Source organism: Epinephelus moara, chromosome 21 (genome assembly GCF_006386435.1).
Source record: "Epinephelus moara isolate mb chromosome 21, YSFRI_EMoa_1.0, whole genome shotgun sequence".
In the NCBI taxonomy this organism is placed as follows: domain Eukaryota; kingdom Metazoa; phylum Chordata; class Actinopteri; order Perciformes; family Serranidae; genus Epinephelus; species Epinephelus moara.
In genome coordinates this window covers 6,924,758-6,938,100 of record NC_065526.1, presented here as the reverse complement: position 1 = coordinate 6,938,100, position 13,343 = coordinate 6,924,758, and the positions used below count along the sequence as shown (strand labels likewise).

General features: G+C 44.8%; 1 protein-coding gene across 2 annotated transcripts in view; it reads left to right on the top strand.

Annotated features, from left to right (window-relative positions):
- The window catches only part of LOC126408756 (desmoplakin-like), a 22,502-nt gene extending 9,159 nt beyond the window's left edge, over positions 1 to 13,343 (top strand). Inside the window, exons 11-24 of one of the 2 annotated variants that reach the window (XM_050074416.1) lie at positions 1,007 to 1,159; positions 1,261 to 1,415; positions 1,632 to 1,758; positions 3,249 to 3,435; positions 3,541 to 3,785; positions 3,916 to 4,097; positions 4,227 to 4,365; positions 5,750 to 5,943; positions 6,084 to 6,246; positions 6,475 to 6,558; positions 6,678 to 6,785; positions 6,979 to 7,077; positions 7,216 to 9,030; positions 9,605 to 13,343. In XM_050074416.1, coding sequence (XP_049930373.1) covers positions 1,007 to 1,159; positions 1,261 to 1,415; positions 1,632 to 1,758; positions 3,249 to 3,435; positions 3,541 to 3,785; positions 3,916 to 4,097; positions 4,227 to 4,365; positions 5,750 to 5,943; positions 6,084 to 6,246; positions 6,475 to 6,558; positions 6,678 to 6,785; positions 6,979 to 7,077; positions 7,216 to 9,030; positions 9,605 to 12,814 — 6,861 coding nt within the window. In that variant the 3' untranslated portion in view covers positions 12,815 to 13,343. The remainder of the gene's footprint in view (positions 1 to 1,006; positions 1,160 to 1,260; positions 1,416 to 1,631; positions 1,759 to 3,248; positions 3,436 to 3,540; positions 3,786 to 3,915; positions 4,098 to 4,226; positions 4,366 to 5,749; positions 5,944 to 6,083; positions 6,247 to 6,474; positions 6,559 to 6,677; positions 6,786 to 6,978; positions 7,078 to 7,215; positions 9,031 to 9,604) is intronic. The other variant, XM_050074417.1, reaches the window with a different exon arrangement.

Genomic DNA, 13,343 nt, shown 5'->3' with positions numbered 1-13,343 from the left:
TGCCTGTTCACTTACGTTTTAACAGGTCTGACGCTACTATGCGCCCCGGCTGTATCTAGGCTAACGGCTAACATGCTAACTATTATTTTTATGTCACTAGTCACTTGAAACAAATTTAGGACGATAGGAGACAGGTTGAAATAAACCGAAATTTCCCTTTACTGTAAGTGAGGAGCTGTGTACGTTTCATGGTGATATCTCTAAAATATTTACCCTTGTCATCTGTAGTGTCTTATTTTTCACCTTAAAATGCATAAAAATTTACAATTCTTATCTTTAAAGGCCATCTTCTCAACATTTTCTTATACTCTGAATGAGAAATCTCCACCTTTAAAAGGACTTACCAGCACATACTGTACACCAAACCTTGCAGTTTTATTCCTGTCTCTATCTCCTCTGGAGGTTTTTACAGAAGTGGTTGTTCATGTATCAGTCATAGCCTGATTTATAAAACATTTTATGCCTAAAAACATAGCAAAAATTGATTTTTTGATTTGATTTATGGAGGGCTGAAAAGAGATGTCCTGAATTCCTTTTATAAAACCTTTGACTCAGTGAAATGAAAACAAGAAATTTGAACCTGGCTTTATCCAGTGGTTCAGATTTCCGTTCTGGAAATTTAGATAAGATAACTTTATTTGCCATTTGTACACTTGCACGCACTCGAGTTTCATAGGAATTCTTCTGCAAGTTAGAAAGAGACAAGTATTAAATAGTACAAGATAAAGTGCACACAACAAAGTATAAAATGTATAATAAAAACAAGAATATATAAACGCCACCTGCAGGGCATTCAGAAAGTATTCACATTATGGGTGTTGCAAGTGATGCAAATACATCTAATCTAAATTAGACAATGCCTCATATGCATATGTATACAACTTGTAAATCAACAAATAATTAACTGTAGAACTTCCATGCTGGTATCCATTCGTTAAAAGCTGTACCCTCTTCACCTGTACTGTCTCCACCTAAACAAACACCTCTGATTTTTGCACATTCACAGATGGAGAGGGAGCGAATCATGGAGAACAAGAGGCAGGTCCAAAGTCTGGTCAACAAATCCAAGACCATCGTCAGGTTGAAACCTCGCAACCCTGAGGACAAGAGCAGCAGCCCCGTCATAGTGCAGGCCTTGTGTGACTTTAAACAAGACCAGGTGGGATACAAGTTCTTTCTGTCTGTGTCATACGCACACAGGCACCAAGTATGTTCTGGAATATTGTTTCCCCTGGTCATATGATCTGTTTTGTGCTTCAGAAGGGGATTTTGAAAGGAAATGAGGGCATCCTGAAGGATAACTCGCAGCGCAGCAAGTGGCTGGTGACGGGACCTGGAGGTCTGGACATGTTGATTCCCTCTGTGTGTCTGCTGATCCCCCCACCAAACCCGCTCAGCATCGGCCTCGCCAACAAGTAAGAACCATTCAGTCAGTGTAGATAGAAAAACAAGCTTTATTTTTGGATGGTAACATATTTTGTTGACTAGTAGATTTTAAAAGGTTTTTAAAAGCAATCAGTAGCAATAAGTAATCAGTCTGTTAAAATGAAAACATGACAAACTCTTTGATAAATATTCCATTATGTTTATCGTGTACTGTCTGCATATTAATGGCATGTGCTGTTCCCTAGGAATGAGCAGTATTATGACGCCATCATGAGCATCTGGAACCAGCTCTACATCAACATCAAGAGTCTCATCTCGTGGCAGTATTGCCTCAGAGACATCAATTACATCAACTCCCTCACTGTCAGCATGGTAAGATATTACTAAGAATGCAGTTAACTTAAAGGGAAACTACGCCCAATTTCAAAAGCCATACATGTTATCCCTGTGGTTTAAGACGGTCCAGAAATATTAGCAGATATGAACTCTTCCAAGTTCAAAAACGAGAGTGCTAGAACTCAAATTTGTGATGTCATAGGGGATAAAGTCTGGAGCTGCTCCATAGATAATGAATTGGGAAAGATGTTCCAGATGACACTGAGAGCACCCAGAGTACATGGGTACATGTTCCTTTTCAGAACTGAGAACACTTCAACAGAGTAAAGCTTATTTGGGTATAAAAAAAGAAAACAAAAATTCTGGGGGTCCACAAAATGAGCCTCCCATCATTGACTGCGTCCGAAATCGCATGCCATGCACTATGTTATTCAACATAGGATGCATTGGATGCACTGAGCCGTAATTACCACGGCACATCCTTAAGGCTATTTCACATTACACGATTTTCACCCTGATTTTGCGTCGTGGAGACTATCGTAATCTTTTGAGTGTTCATACCTGGCGACGTGTGTTTCTGTCAGTGGGAGTCTCGCCAACTGCGTTATGACCTGTGTGTGCGCACCACAAGATTTCTTCACCGAGCCCTCGCCGATAGAGCCTCAGGTAACACGGTGACGTAACCAAACTTGGAGACGACACATCGTAAAGGCATGGATATTCTTCCTAGTGTTGAAACAGATCTGCCTCCAGGGCCTGGGTCCAAACACAACGCGCTCCCCGTGATCCTGTGGACGCCGCCATTGTTGTTGTTGCTTGCTGGCTTGACTCAGCGTTGCCAGATCTTGGGAGAGAAACAAGCAACCAGGGCTATGGAAACAAGCCCAAAAGAAGCGACTGCAGTCCGACATACTATCATGCGTTTAAATAACTTATTAGATGGATATATACAGAGAAAGGTGATGTGTAGAGAGCAAGCCCAAATAAGCAACTCCACTTTAGAAACAAGCCCAAAATTGCGGCTAATAAGCGGACCTGGCAACCCTGCGGCTTGTCCTCCTCACATTTCTTCCGTCCTCCTGCGTGCTGACGTGGGACATATCCCACTCTTTGTGAGTCGTGTCACACTTCTCCAGTTTTCTAGCATGCCAGATATCCAGTCCCAGTCACAGACGAGGGGGCGACTTGCTCGTAGGCTTGTTCACACACGAGGACTCATCATGGCATGATCAAGATCCTCTGCGACGTCAAAATCGCGGTAAAATCGTGTAATGTGAACTAGGCTTAAGCACCTTTTTGCTGGTTGGAGACAGGTAACCATGGAAGCCTGCGGCAACCAAGGCTCTATGGGCAATTTAAAAATAAATTTTTTTTGTAACTGTAATATTTCACCAGAAATAGTATTCAATTCACTTACAGTTGGTGTCATAGAAAGGTTTCAGACACACTAAAAAAATCCCTCATACTGCTTTAGCCCACTAAATAGCATGTTTTGCCTAACCCCACCCCTCTCCATTGTCTTGCAGCTGTCCAAGATGCGTCCCGAGGAGTACCGCAGTGTCATCAAAAGACTGGAGACTCACTACCAAGAGTTCATGCGCACCAGCCAGGGTTCTGAGCTGTTCGGGGAGGAGGAGAAGAAAACTATCCAGGGTCACGTTGATCAAGCCCAGACCCACTATGATACACTGATTATCCAGCTGCCGACTTACAGTGAGTGTAAAAAAATTTACTTATCACTAAATTGTCAGGAAAAATACTGTTTTTTTTCACTATATGTACATATTAATACTCCAAATTGTTTACCTGCCAATAAAGGGGAGGAGGTTGTGAAGGTTGAAGTCCCAAAACCGGAAACCCCCAAGCCCTCAACTCCCAAGACACCCAAGATCAAACCCCAGCCTCCGCCACCCAGTTCTACCCTCAGCCTCACCCTGCTCAATAGTCTGCAAGAACTTCGAGGCAGGCTGGAGCTGGCTGAGTCCGGTCTCACCAGTCATCTCCATGTTCACCTGGGGGAGAACAGTGTGCACGAGTGCTCAGTGCACATCCAGAAGCTGCAGGTGTGTAACCTTTCATTTATTCTATCTAATTAAATGTGAGGGGGTTTAAAAATGTGCGAAATGTGGTTGAAATGTAACTAGCACTTAAAAAAAGAAGAAAAATTAACTATTATTACACATTGTTATCCAGAATGTGCAACAAGACCTGGACTCCATTCATGACGAGTACCTGCGACTAAGAGAAATGATTGTAAAGCAGCTGGAGGGGTTACCTGCAGACTCTGAGGAAGCCAGGTTCCTCCGCTCTGAACTGGAAATCATCAACCAAAAACTGGGAACCCTGCAGGGTCTCTACCCAGCCTACCTTCAAAGGTACATACCTATAGCCTAATCACATCACATTGCTACTGATTATACCTCAAAACAACTTTTTTTTTTACATATTTAAAGCCATTTGCAAGAATGAGTGCATTTAACGTAACGCCTTTGTGTCTTTGACAGGCTGTCGGCTCTTAAGGCCTTGCTCCACAGCCTTCTCCAGGCTGAAGATATCATCAAAGTCCACGAGGCCCGGCTGACAGAGAAGGAGACCACCTCTATGGACCCTCGAGAGGTGGAAAGCTATCGGAGCACACTGAAGGTTTGACATGCTTTTTATGTTTAGTTTGAACTGCAGTCTTTTGATTTACAGTTTCCAGTTACATTGTTTAGTAGCACTCACTGAATCCTCTTTGTACTCTGCGTCCTTGGTGCGCTGCTGTTAGTTGCATATAGGGGAAACACTGTATATGCCACATAGGCAAGTCCTAGTTTCTGGTTTTGCATTCAGTCACTCTGAGCTGAATGCAGGTTCACTTGTGAAGGCCCTGCAAGTCAGGGTGGCTTTGAATGAATGTAGGTATTGCCCATCTCCAGAATGCTACCCCTAAACCCACCAGAATGCAGGAAATCTGTAGCCTGGAAATCCAGACTCAAATCTAGAAAGATTTTGAGTCTGGCCCTCACCGATACACCACTAACTGACTGCACGCAATTGGATAGCACGATGGCCAATCAGAGCAAAAAACAATGTGACGTATTCATTGCACTAAGCCCCGTTTGTTTGCTGAACAGTGGGGCTAACTGATATATTATGCTTTTGCCGTATCCTGTCGGCAAACTGGCAAAAACGTCCTTCCTGGAAGTGAAGTCTAGGGCAGTCTTCTGTTCCTCTCTCAAAAGAGGAAAAAGATAAATGTAGTTGGCTTAGCGTTTCTTCCATGGACGCGGTCCCTCAGCAGCTGCCATCTTGGCTGTTTACTTTTCGACTCCTACGGCGCAGCTCTGTCCTCATCATGTTACACCTGCCCAGAGCCCGCCTCTGTCAGATAGACTGATCTGATTGGTCAGATAGGCGATTCAACGGGCTCTGCTCGTCGGGGCCAGGTCCCTGTGCAGTGCAAATTAGAATTTGCTAGGGGCGGGGCATCTGGATTTTCAGGTTAGGAAATCGGTCGACCACATCCCAATTTTTCACTCCATGCTGTTTGTGTTTGCCATTCTCTAATCAACTCTCGCGACATGCGGCACATGGGAAGGATCGGTCTTACGGATCAGCTGCTTTTACAGATACCCGATCCAGCTGTAATGTTGATATCGCGGCTGATGTCTGATCCTAATATCGGATCGGTGCATCCCTTATAATAATCCAACATCTGATAGCATAACACTCATATGGTTCATCTATCTGTATTATGAGTACTTAATTTTTCTAATAATACTCATGTACTTAAGTAACATCTTCAATGAATGCATTTTACTAGTAATTATGTATTTTCATATTGCAGTATTGCTGTTTTGCTAAAGTAAAGGATCTGAATGCTTCTTCCACCACTGACAAAGCCCATAGCTATTCTCTAATGAAGGTCAACCATATCATGTACAAAATCTCATAGCGTTGACCTCTGGATATAAATTAGGCTAAACTCTCCCTTTCATATGGGCCCAAAATTGAATTGAATCTATTGTGTAATTCTCTATTAAAGCAAATGAAGATTGAACTGGAGCAAAAAAGAGACCTGCTGACTGCCATGGAGTCCGACCTGTCTAAAGCAATGCACTGGAATGGTCAAATCTCTGAGTCCTTCCACAAGTGCGACGTGGACTTGGCCAAGTACTCAGACCTGGTGGGTCAGATGTCTGACCGCTGGCGCCGCATCCAAACCCAGATTGACAGCAGGTAGGCTAGTCTGTATATCTACACATATTCCTGTAACACCTGGGGAATGTTTCTCCACATCCTCCATTCGTCATTGCTGGAAAACAACAGTAAAAATACCCTTTCATCCTTTCCTCTCCCTCCCACGCTTTCCTCTTCAGAGTGTGGGACTTGGAGAAGCAGGAGAAACAGCTGAGTCATTATCAGCAGAGCAGCGCGCTCCTGGAACAGTGGATAGACAATGCCAGGAAACGCCAGGATAGCCTTCAGACGGTGAAGCTCAGTGACATCCAGACATTAATGGACCACCTCAACCACCAGAAGGCACGTCTTTCCTTGTTTACATCAACATATTGTAGTCAGGGCTGTATGCTCGATATCTATATTCCAACAATATTGTAGGGTTGACAGTTGGTGCTTCCATAAAATTACACAGCAGCATAAACGAAAAGTGATGCAAAAATGTCAGTTGTCTCTCAGATGATTTATGAAGTTTGACCTACTAGCCCTTGAGACCAAGAAAATGAATTTGTTTGTTTGTTGACTGCACAGGCACTTCACACTGAAATCAAAGGGAAGAAGGAGAAGGTAGAGGATGTGCAGAAAGACGCAGACACCTGTGCTGCCTCCATAAAGGTAAGCAGTCGTTTAATGTGCACCATTTTCTTTCATTCAGAAATATTTTCATACATGTTAACAAGCTGTGATGCCAAGCAAGTGTGGTGCAAAAATAACAACGTCCGTATTGTGTTCAGGACTACGAGCTGCAGCTGGCTTCCTACAGTTCAGGCCTGGAAACTCTGCTTAATATTCCATACAAGAGGACAATGCTGCAGTCCCCCGCTTCTGTGGTCAGACAGGAGGTATGAGTGCTGTCTCTCCATTAAGTCATACTAAACCTATTTTCAGTTACATATAATGAATACACGTGAGCCATTACACACTTATGTATGTTAATCCTCTGTTTATACAATATAAATTAAACAATGCTTTGGACTGGATTATTTCCTTTTCCATTTGACATCAGCATTCATCCTTTAATTTTAACTCCCTCAGGCGGCTGATCTCCAGTCCCGCTACATTGAGCTACTCACCCGCTCCAGTGACTACTACAAGTTCCTAGGGGAGCTGCTGAAGAATATGGAAGAGCTGAAGGTAGGTATCAGAATGCATGATGCCATTTAAGACATCATTGTTTCTGTGAGTCAATAATTTTGTGTCAGTAAAACAAATCGCTTGGTTCAACAATATGAAAGTAGGTGACGGAGGCTCCTTTTGTCTTTGTCTCTTCAGATTAGGAACACCAAGATTGAGATGTTGGAGGAGGAACTAAGGCGTCTGAAGGAGGAAATTCAGGATCGTAGCCAGAAGAACAGGTCTCTGGAGGATGCGTTGGCCCGCTACAAACTGGAGCTCTCTCAATCACAAGACCAGCTCATTTCTATGGAGGAAGTCAAGAGAATCACAGCAACAAAAGTTAGCGCTACCAAGGAGAGCCTGGACAGCACACACAGCCAGCTTCAAGAGCTTAACGACCAGCTGACCCGCATTAAATACCAGCTGGATGAAGAAAAGAGGAAGAGAAGGTTGGCAGAGGAACGCTACACCAGCCAGCAAGAAGAGTATGAGGGGGCTGTTCGCCGCAGACAGAAAGAACTGGAAGAACTCAACTGGGCCAAGATTGACTTAGAGAAGTCTGTGAAGGACAAGGAACGTGAACTGGAGAGGATGAAGATACTGCTAGAAGAGGAAGCGACACGTCGACGAAATGCTGAGTCTGATATCTCAAAGGTAAGAACACAATGCACCCAGGAGCTTAATCAACTTAAGCAGACATACGAGACACAGATCCACGTCACCAAGACCACCATCCTGAAAGCCTCGCAACAAAAAGAAGAGGACACAGCAGAACTGAGACTGCAGATTGACAGACTCACTGCTGAGAAGAGAGATCTGGAGGAGGAGCTGATGAGACTGAGGCAGACCATCGCTCATGCGGAAGAGCAGAAAAGCAGAGCAGAGCAGGAGGTCAGCCAGCAGAGGGCCTCAGTGGTGCAAGAAACAAGGATCCGCAGTGAGTTGGAGGTTCAGCTGAGATCACTCAAGCAGCAGGGGGGAGAGGATGAGCTCAAACTGAAGGAGGCCACTAAAAGCAATCAGGAAAAGTCCAGGCAGATCAGTGTGCTAACATTTAACCTGGAGGAGGAGGGGAAGAAGAGGAGAGCGCTGGAACTGGAAATCAACCGACTGAAACAGGCCGAGGCAGACCTGAAGGCAAAGAACGCCTCCTATCTTGAGTCTATTAACAAGCTGAAAGTGTCTGAGCAGGAGATCCGCATCACCCGAGTAGAGCTGGAGAAGCAGAGCAGTGAGAAAGCCAAGGCTGAGCAGAGTTCAATAAGGCTGCAGAGCCGTATCCGTGAACTTCAGTGCTCTCTGGATGGAGTGGAAGCTGAGCTGGAGAAGCAAAAGAAAGCAACCCAGGAGGAGCTGACACGCAGAAAGAGAGTGGAGGCAGATTTGGAGAGGATGACAAATACGTGCAGAGAGCACACCACCACAATTAGCACACTGAAATCTGTCCAGATAGAGACCACCAGCATTGGAAGGAAGTACGAGCAGGACCTCAGTGCTCTCCGGGAGGCTCTGGACAAGAGCATTAGGGAGCATCAAGTCACCAAGCAGGAGTTGGCAGCTGTCACAGCTGAGCTGCGGACCCTTAAACAGAAGCTCCAGCAGGAACAGGCTCGAATTTATGAGCTCAACCAGCGCAATGAAAGCCTGTATAAGACCATTGAGGAGAAGAGCCGCCAGCTTAACGAATACACTTCGGACATCGAAAGGCTGAAGACTCTGACGCAAACCCTGACGAAGGAGAGACTGAGGTTGGAGGAGGAGCTGAGGACAGTTAGACAGGAGAGAGATGAGCTGAAGATGAGTAAAGACGCTGTTGACGGAGAAAGTGCCACTCAGATCTCAGCCTTGCATGTCCAGCTTCAGACTAGCACCAAGAGGACAGCGGAGCTCCAGGCTCTCATCAATGACCTGACCAAGGAGAGAGAAAAGCTAAAATTGGAAATAGACAAAATCCAAAAGCAATCAATCGAGGTATTTTCCAATGGGTTGAAGGATCATCTACACATAATCCTACTAATTTTTTTTTTCTTTTGCATGAATGGCTGTAGGTGCATTAAGACTGAGCATGATTTCAGAGTGGCCCTTTTATATTAGTTACACGTGATTCATTTTCTGAGTTTTGCATGAAATTCACTTGCTTGCAAATGCTTTTTCTTAGACGTGCATGTTGTCACCCTTTTATTTTGCACATCATGTGACTAAAATTAACTCATACAACCTTAAAAATTACTCACTCACTACATACTAATTAATTTAACAAATGTAATGTACACATCTTTTTACATGTGTGTTATCAGTGGGTTCAGTCCATACTGACAACTGATTTGACATTACTAAACATTCAATTGACCTGTGAAATAATAAATTAAATTGATATTGATAAAGAAAGGTTATATGTTAATAAGCTCTGACAACATGCTGCTAAGGAAAGCCACGTGTAATTAATCAGTTGCAGCTTTTTGCATAATCTGATTACTGCTGTGTGAATAACTTATTGGTATTTCTTTACACATGCAATAATGTGTTTTCCTATCTTTCCCCCCAGACATCCATGATGGTGCAAAGCTCCCAAAGCCAATACAGCGAAGTGCTGCTGGAGAGGGACACTTTGCTATCCAAGCTTAAACTGCTAGAGCAGGACAAAAGTCGTCACCAGCGCATAGAAGAGGAGCTCACCCGCATCAAGCTCTCACTAGAGACCGAGCTCCGCAACAAGCAGCGGCTGCAGGATGAAAAGAATGCCATCGTCAAAGATTTCAACTATATGAAGAGCCAGTATGAGCTGAGAGAAAGCCAAATGAGGCAGTTTGAGTCAGACAGAGACAAGGCTGATCGAGACAGGCTCTCCCTGAAGAATGAGATCGAGAGGCTCATGAGGGAGCTAAAGAGTGTAGAGGAGCGGTACAAGAGCCGTCTGTTGATCTCTGAAAAGGAGGCATCAGAGCTGGCTCTCAAGAGAGATGCCCTGGAGAGAGAGATACAGAGGCTGCAGCAAAGACCCAGCACTCTGAACAAGCAGACCCAGACGGATGAGAAGGTCCCAACAATCGATCCTTCCAAGCTGGTATTTGATGGGGTGCGCCGCAAAGTCACAGCCCACCAGCTTTGTGACTGTGGTATAATCAGTAAAGCCACACTAGACCAGCTCCTAAAGGGGAGAAAGAGCGTGGATGAGGTAGCTTTGGATATACAGCTCAGTCTAAAGGGTACTGGCGTCATTGCTGGCATGACAACAGCTTCTCAAGGGAAGATGCCGTTCACTGAAGCGAAAAACAAGAACCTCCTCAGCCCTGAGAGCGCCCTCATGCTCCTGGAAGCTCAAGCTGCAACAGGCTACATAGTGGATCCTGCATTTAATGAAAAGATGCCTGTGGATACCGCCTGCTCGAGAGGGATTGTAGACACAGAAGATAGAGACACCTTGATAACAGCTGAAGCAGCTAGCCTAGGCTTCAAAGATCCATACACTGGCAAAGTACTATCTGTGGGTCAGGCTTGCAAACAGGGCCGCGTAAACAAAGACACAACCATCCGCTTGCTCCAGGCTCAAGAGTCTGTTGGAGGCATACTGGACCCTGTTCTGAGTGTGTTCCTTCCAAAAGATCTGGCCTTGGATCGCAATCTTATTGATGAGGAGCTCTACAGGGCTTTGAACAAAAAACCCACCTGCTACCTGGACCCAGCGACAGGAGAGAAGATCAGCTATGCTGACCTCAGAAAGAAGTGTTCTGTGGAGCCTGTTAACGGCTTGCTTCTGCTCCATGGTCCAGAAAAAGCCATGACAGTGAAGGGTCTCCGTGGTGAAGTCCCTGTTACAAAGCTTGTCGATTGTGGACTGCTGACTGAAGCTGATATGAAAACGCTCACCAGCAGAGAAATTGAAGAAAGGCTAAAGAACTATCTCTATGGCACTACCTGCATTGCAGGGATCTATGATGAGGCCCAAGACCGAACAATGCCTTTCTATCAGGCAATGAAGGAAGGTCTGCTCATGAGAGGAACCACCCTGGAGCTTCTTGAGGCCCAAGCAGCTTCTGGCTTCATTGTTGATCCAGTCAACAATGTGTTCTTGACAGTGGAAGAGGCCGCAAAGAGAGGCCTGATAGGAAAGGAGTTTAAGAATAAGCTGTTGTCTGCAGAGAAGGCAGTAACTGGATACAAAGACCCAGCCACAGGACAGACAATCTCGCTCTTCCAGGCTATTGAGAAAGATCTCATTGAGAAAGGTCATGGAATCCGTCTTCTTGAGGCCCAGATTGCCAGCGGTGGGATTATTGACCCCAAAGAGAGCCACCGTATTGATGTTGCTGTTGCTTATCAAAGGGGATATTTTGATAAGGAGATGAATGAGATCCTAACTTATGAAGGAGATGACACAAAGGGGTTCTTTGACCCTAATACTAAGGACAACCTGACATATCTTCAACTGAAGGACCGGTGCTTAAAAGATCCCAAGACAGGCCTAATACTCCTGCCACTTAATGACAAGAAGAAGACCCAGAAGTCACAAGAGAGTCGTACCAATGTCCTTCGCAAGAGGCGGGTTGTGATCGTTGACCCAGACACAGGGTTGGAGATGTCAGTTAGGGAGGCCTATCACCGGGAGCTAATTGACTATGACACTTTCCTGGACTTGTCGGAGCAGGAGTGCGAGTGGGAGGAAATAACAATCAAGGGATCTGATGGCTCTGCACGTTTGGTGATAGTGGATAGGAAAACAGGAACCCAGTATGACATCCAGGACTGCCTGCAACGTGGTGTCATTGACCAGAAGTCTTTGGATCAGTATCGCGCTGGAAAGCTTTCCTTGACCCAGTTTGCTGATGAAATTACCAGCAAAACCAGCAGCACGGAGATGACCATCTCAGCTCTCAATGTTGATGACATGGTCACATGCAGCAGTCCCACCCAGGCCACACCATCTTCACCTACTGTCCGTAAACGCTTCAACAGTATTTCTATTACTGTTTCTCCCCCTGAGATGTTTGATGACCACAGCCCTGTGGGGGCTATATTCGACACAGAGACCTTGGAGAAAATCACTCTGTCCGAAGGGCACCGAAGAGGCATAGTTGACACTATTACAACACAGAGGCTACTGGAGGCCCAGGCATGCACAGGGGGTATCATCAACCCTGCCACTGGTGAGAGACTGTCGCTGCAGGATGCTGTCCATCAAAGCATCATTGATGAAAGCATGAGCGCTAAGCTCAAACCTGCCCAGAAAGCCTTTCTTGGTTTTGAGGATGTGAAGACTAAGAGAAAGATGTCCGCAGCAGAGGCAGTGAAGGAGTCATGGCTGCCCTATGAAGCCGGCCAGAGGTTTTTGGAGTTTCAGTACCTGACAGGAGGCCTGATAGAGCCTGGCACTGGACGCCGTATCACCATTGAAGAGGCTATCCGCAGAGGCTGGCTAGATGGTCAAGGTGCCCAGAAACTTCAGGATACACGGAGCCACCAGAAGAATCTGACCTGTCCCAAGACAAAACTGAAGATCTCCTACAAGGAAGCTATGGACAGCTGCATGGTGGAAGAAAGCAATGGTATGAAAATGCTGCAGGCCTCCTCGATATCCACCAAGGGAATCAGCAGCCCTTACAATGTCTCTAATCCAGGATCTCGCTCTGGGTCCAGGCCTGGTTCCCTTGTCGGCTCCAGGAGTGGATCTCGTAGAGGCAGCGTGGATTACTCCTCTACGTACAGTTACACCTTCTCCTCCACCAGTACCAGCTATAGCTCCAACGCTCAATCTTAATACACAGCATAGAAAACACAATGAAACTAGACGAGTTATCACCAGCAGTTACTATGCAATTTGAGTACTTTTCTAGACAGTTTTTCTAAATGTTTTTCTGCTACTTGTGCATTTTTGGGAGGTTTGTTTTAATACTGGATCTGACTCTGAATTTATTCAAGCGTTGTGATTGTTTGCAGTTTTTGGTGATTTGGTGTTTCAATATTAAACCTAATGCAGAGCATAAGTAATGCTAGTATTCAAAGCATGCATTTTGAATGAATATATTTGTCACAGCTCATTTTAATATATGGTGCTTTTTTTTTTTTTATTGCAAAATATGCTTGTTCAACTCACCTTCAGCATGCAGATAGAATTAATCTGCCATTTTTTATTCTTATTTTTTTTTGCATCTTTAAAAAAATTAGTTGCAAATGCTGATGTTTTAGCTTAAAATACTGACTTGTCAATGTAATCAACTATGAAAAATTAATGCCACTAAAATGTTATTCTCACATGATTGAAAATAAAGTTGTCATAACAATTTTGA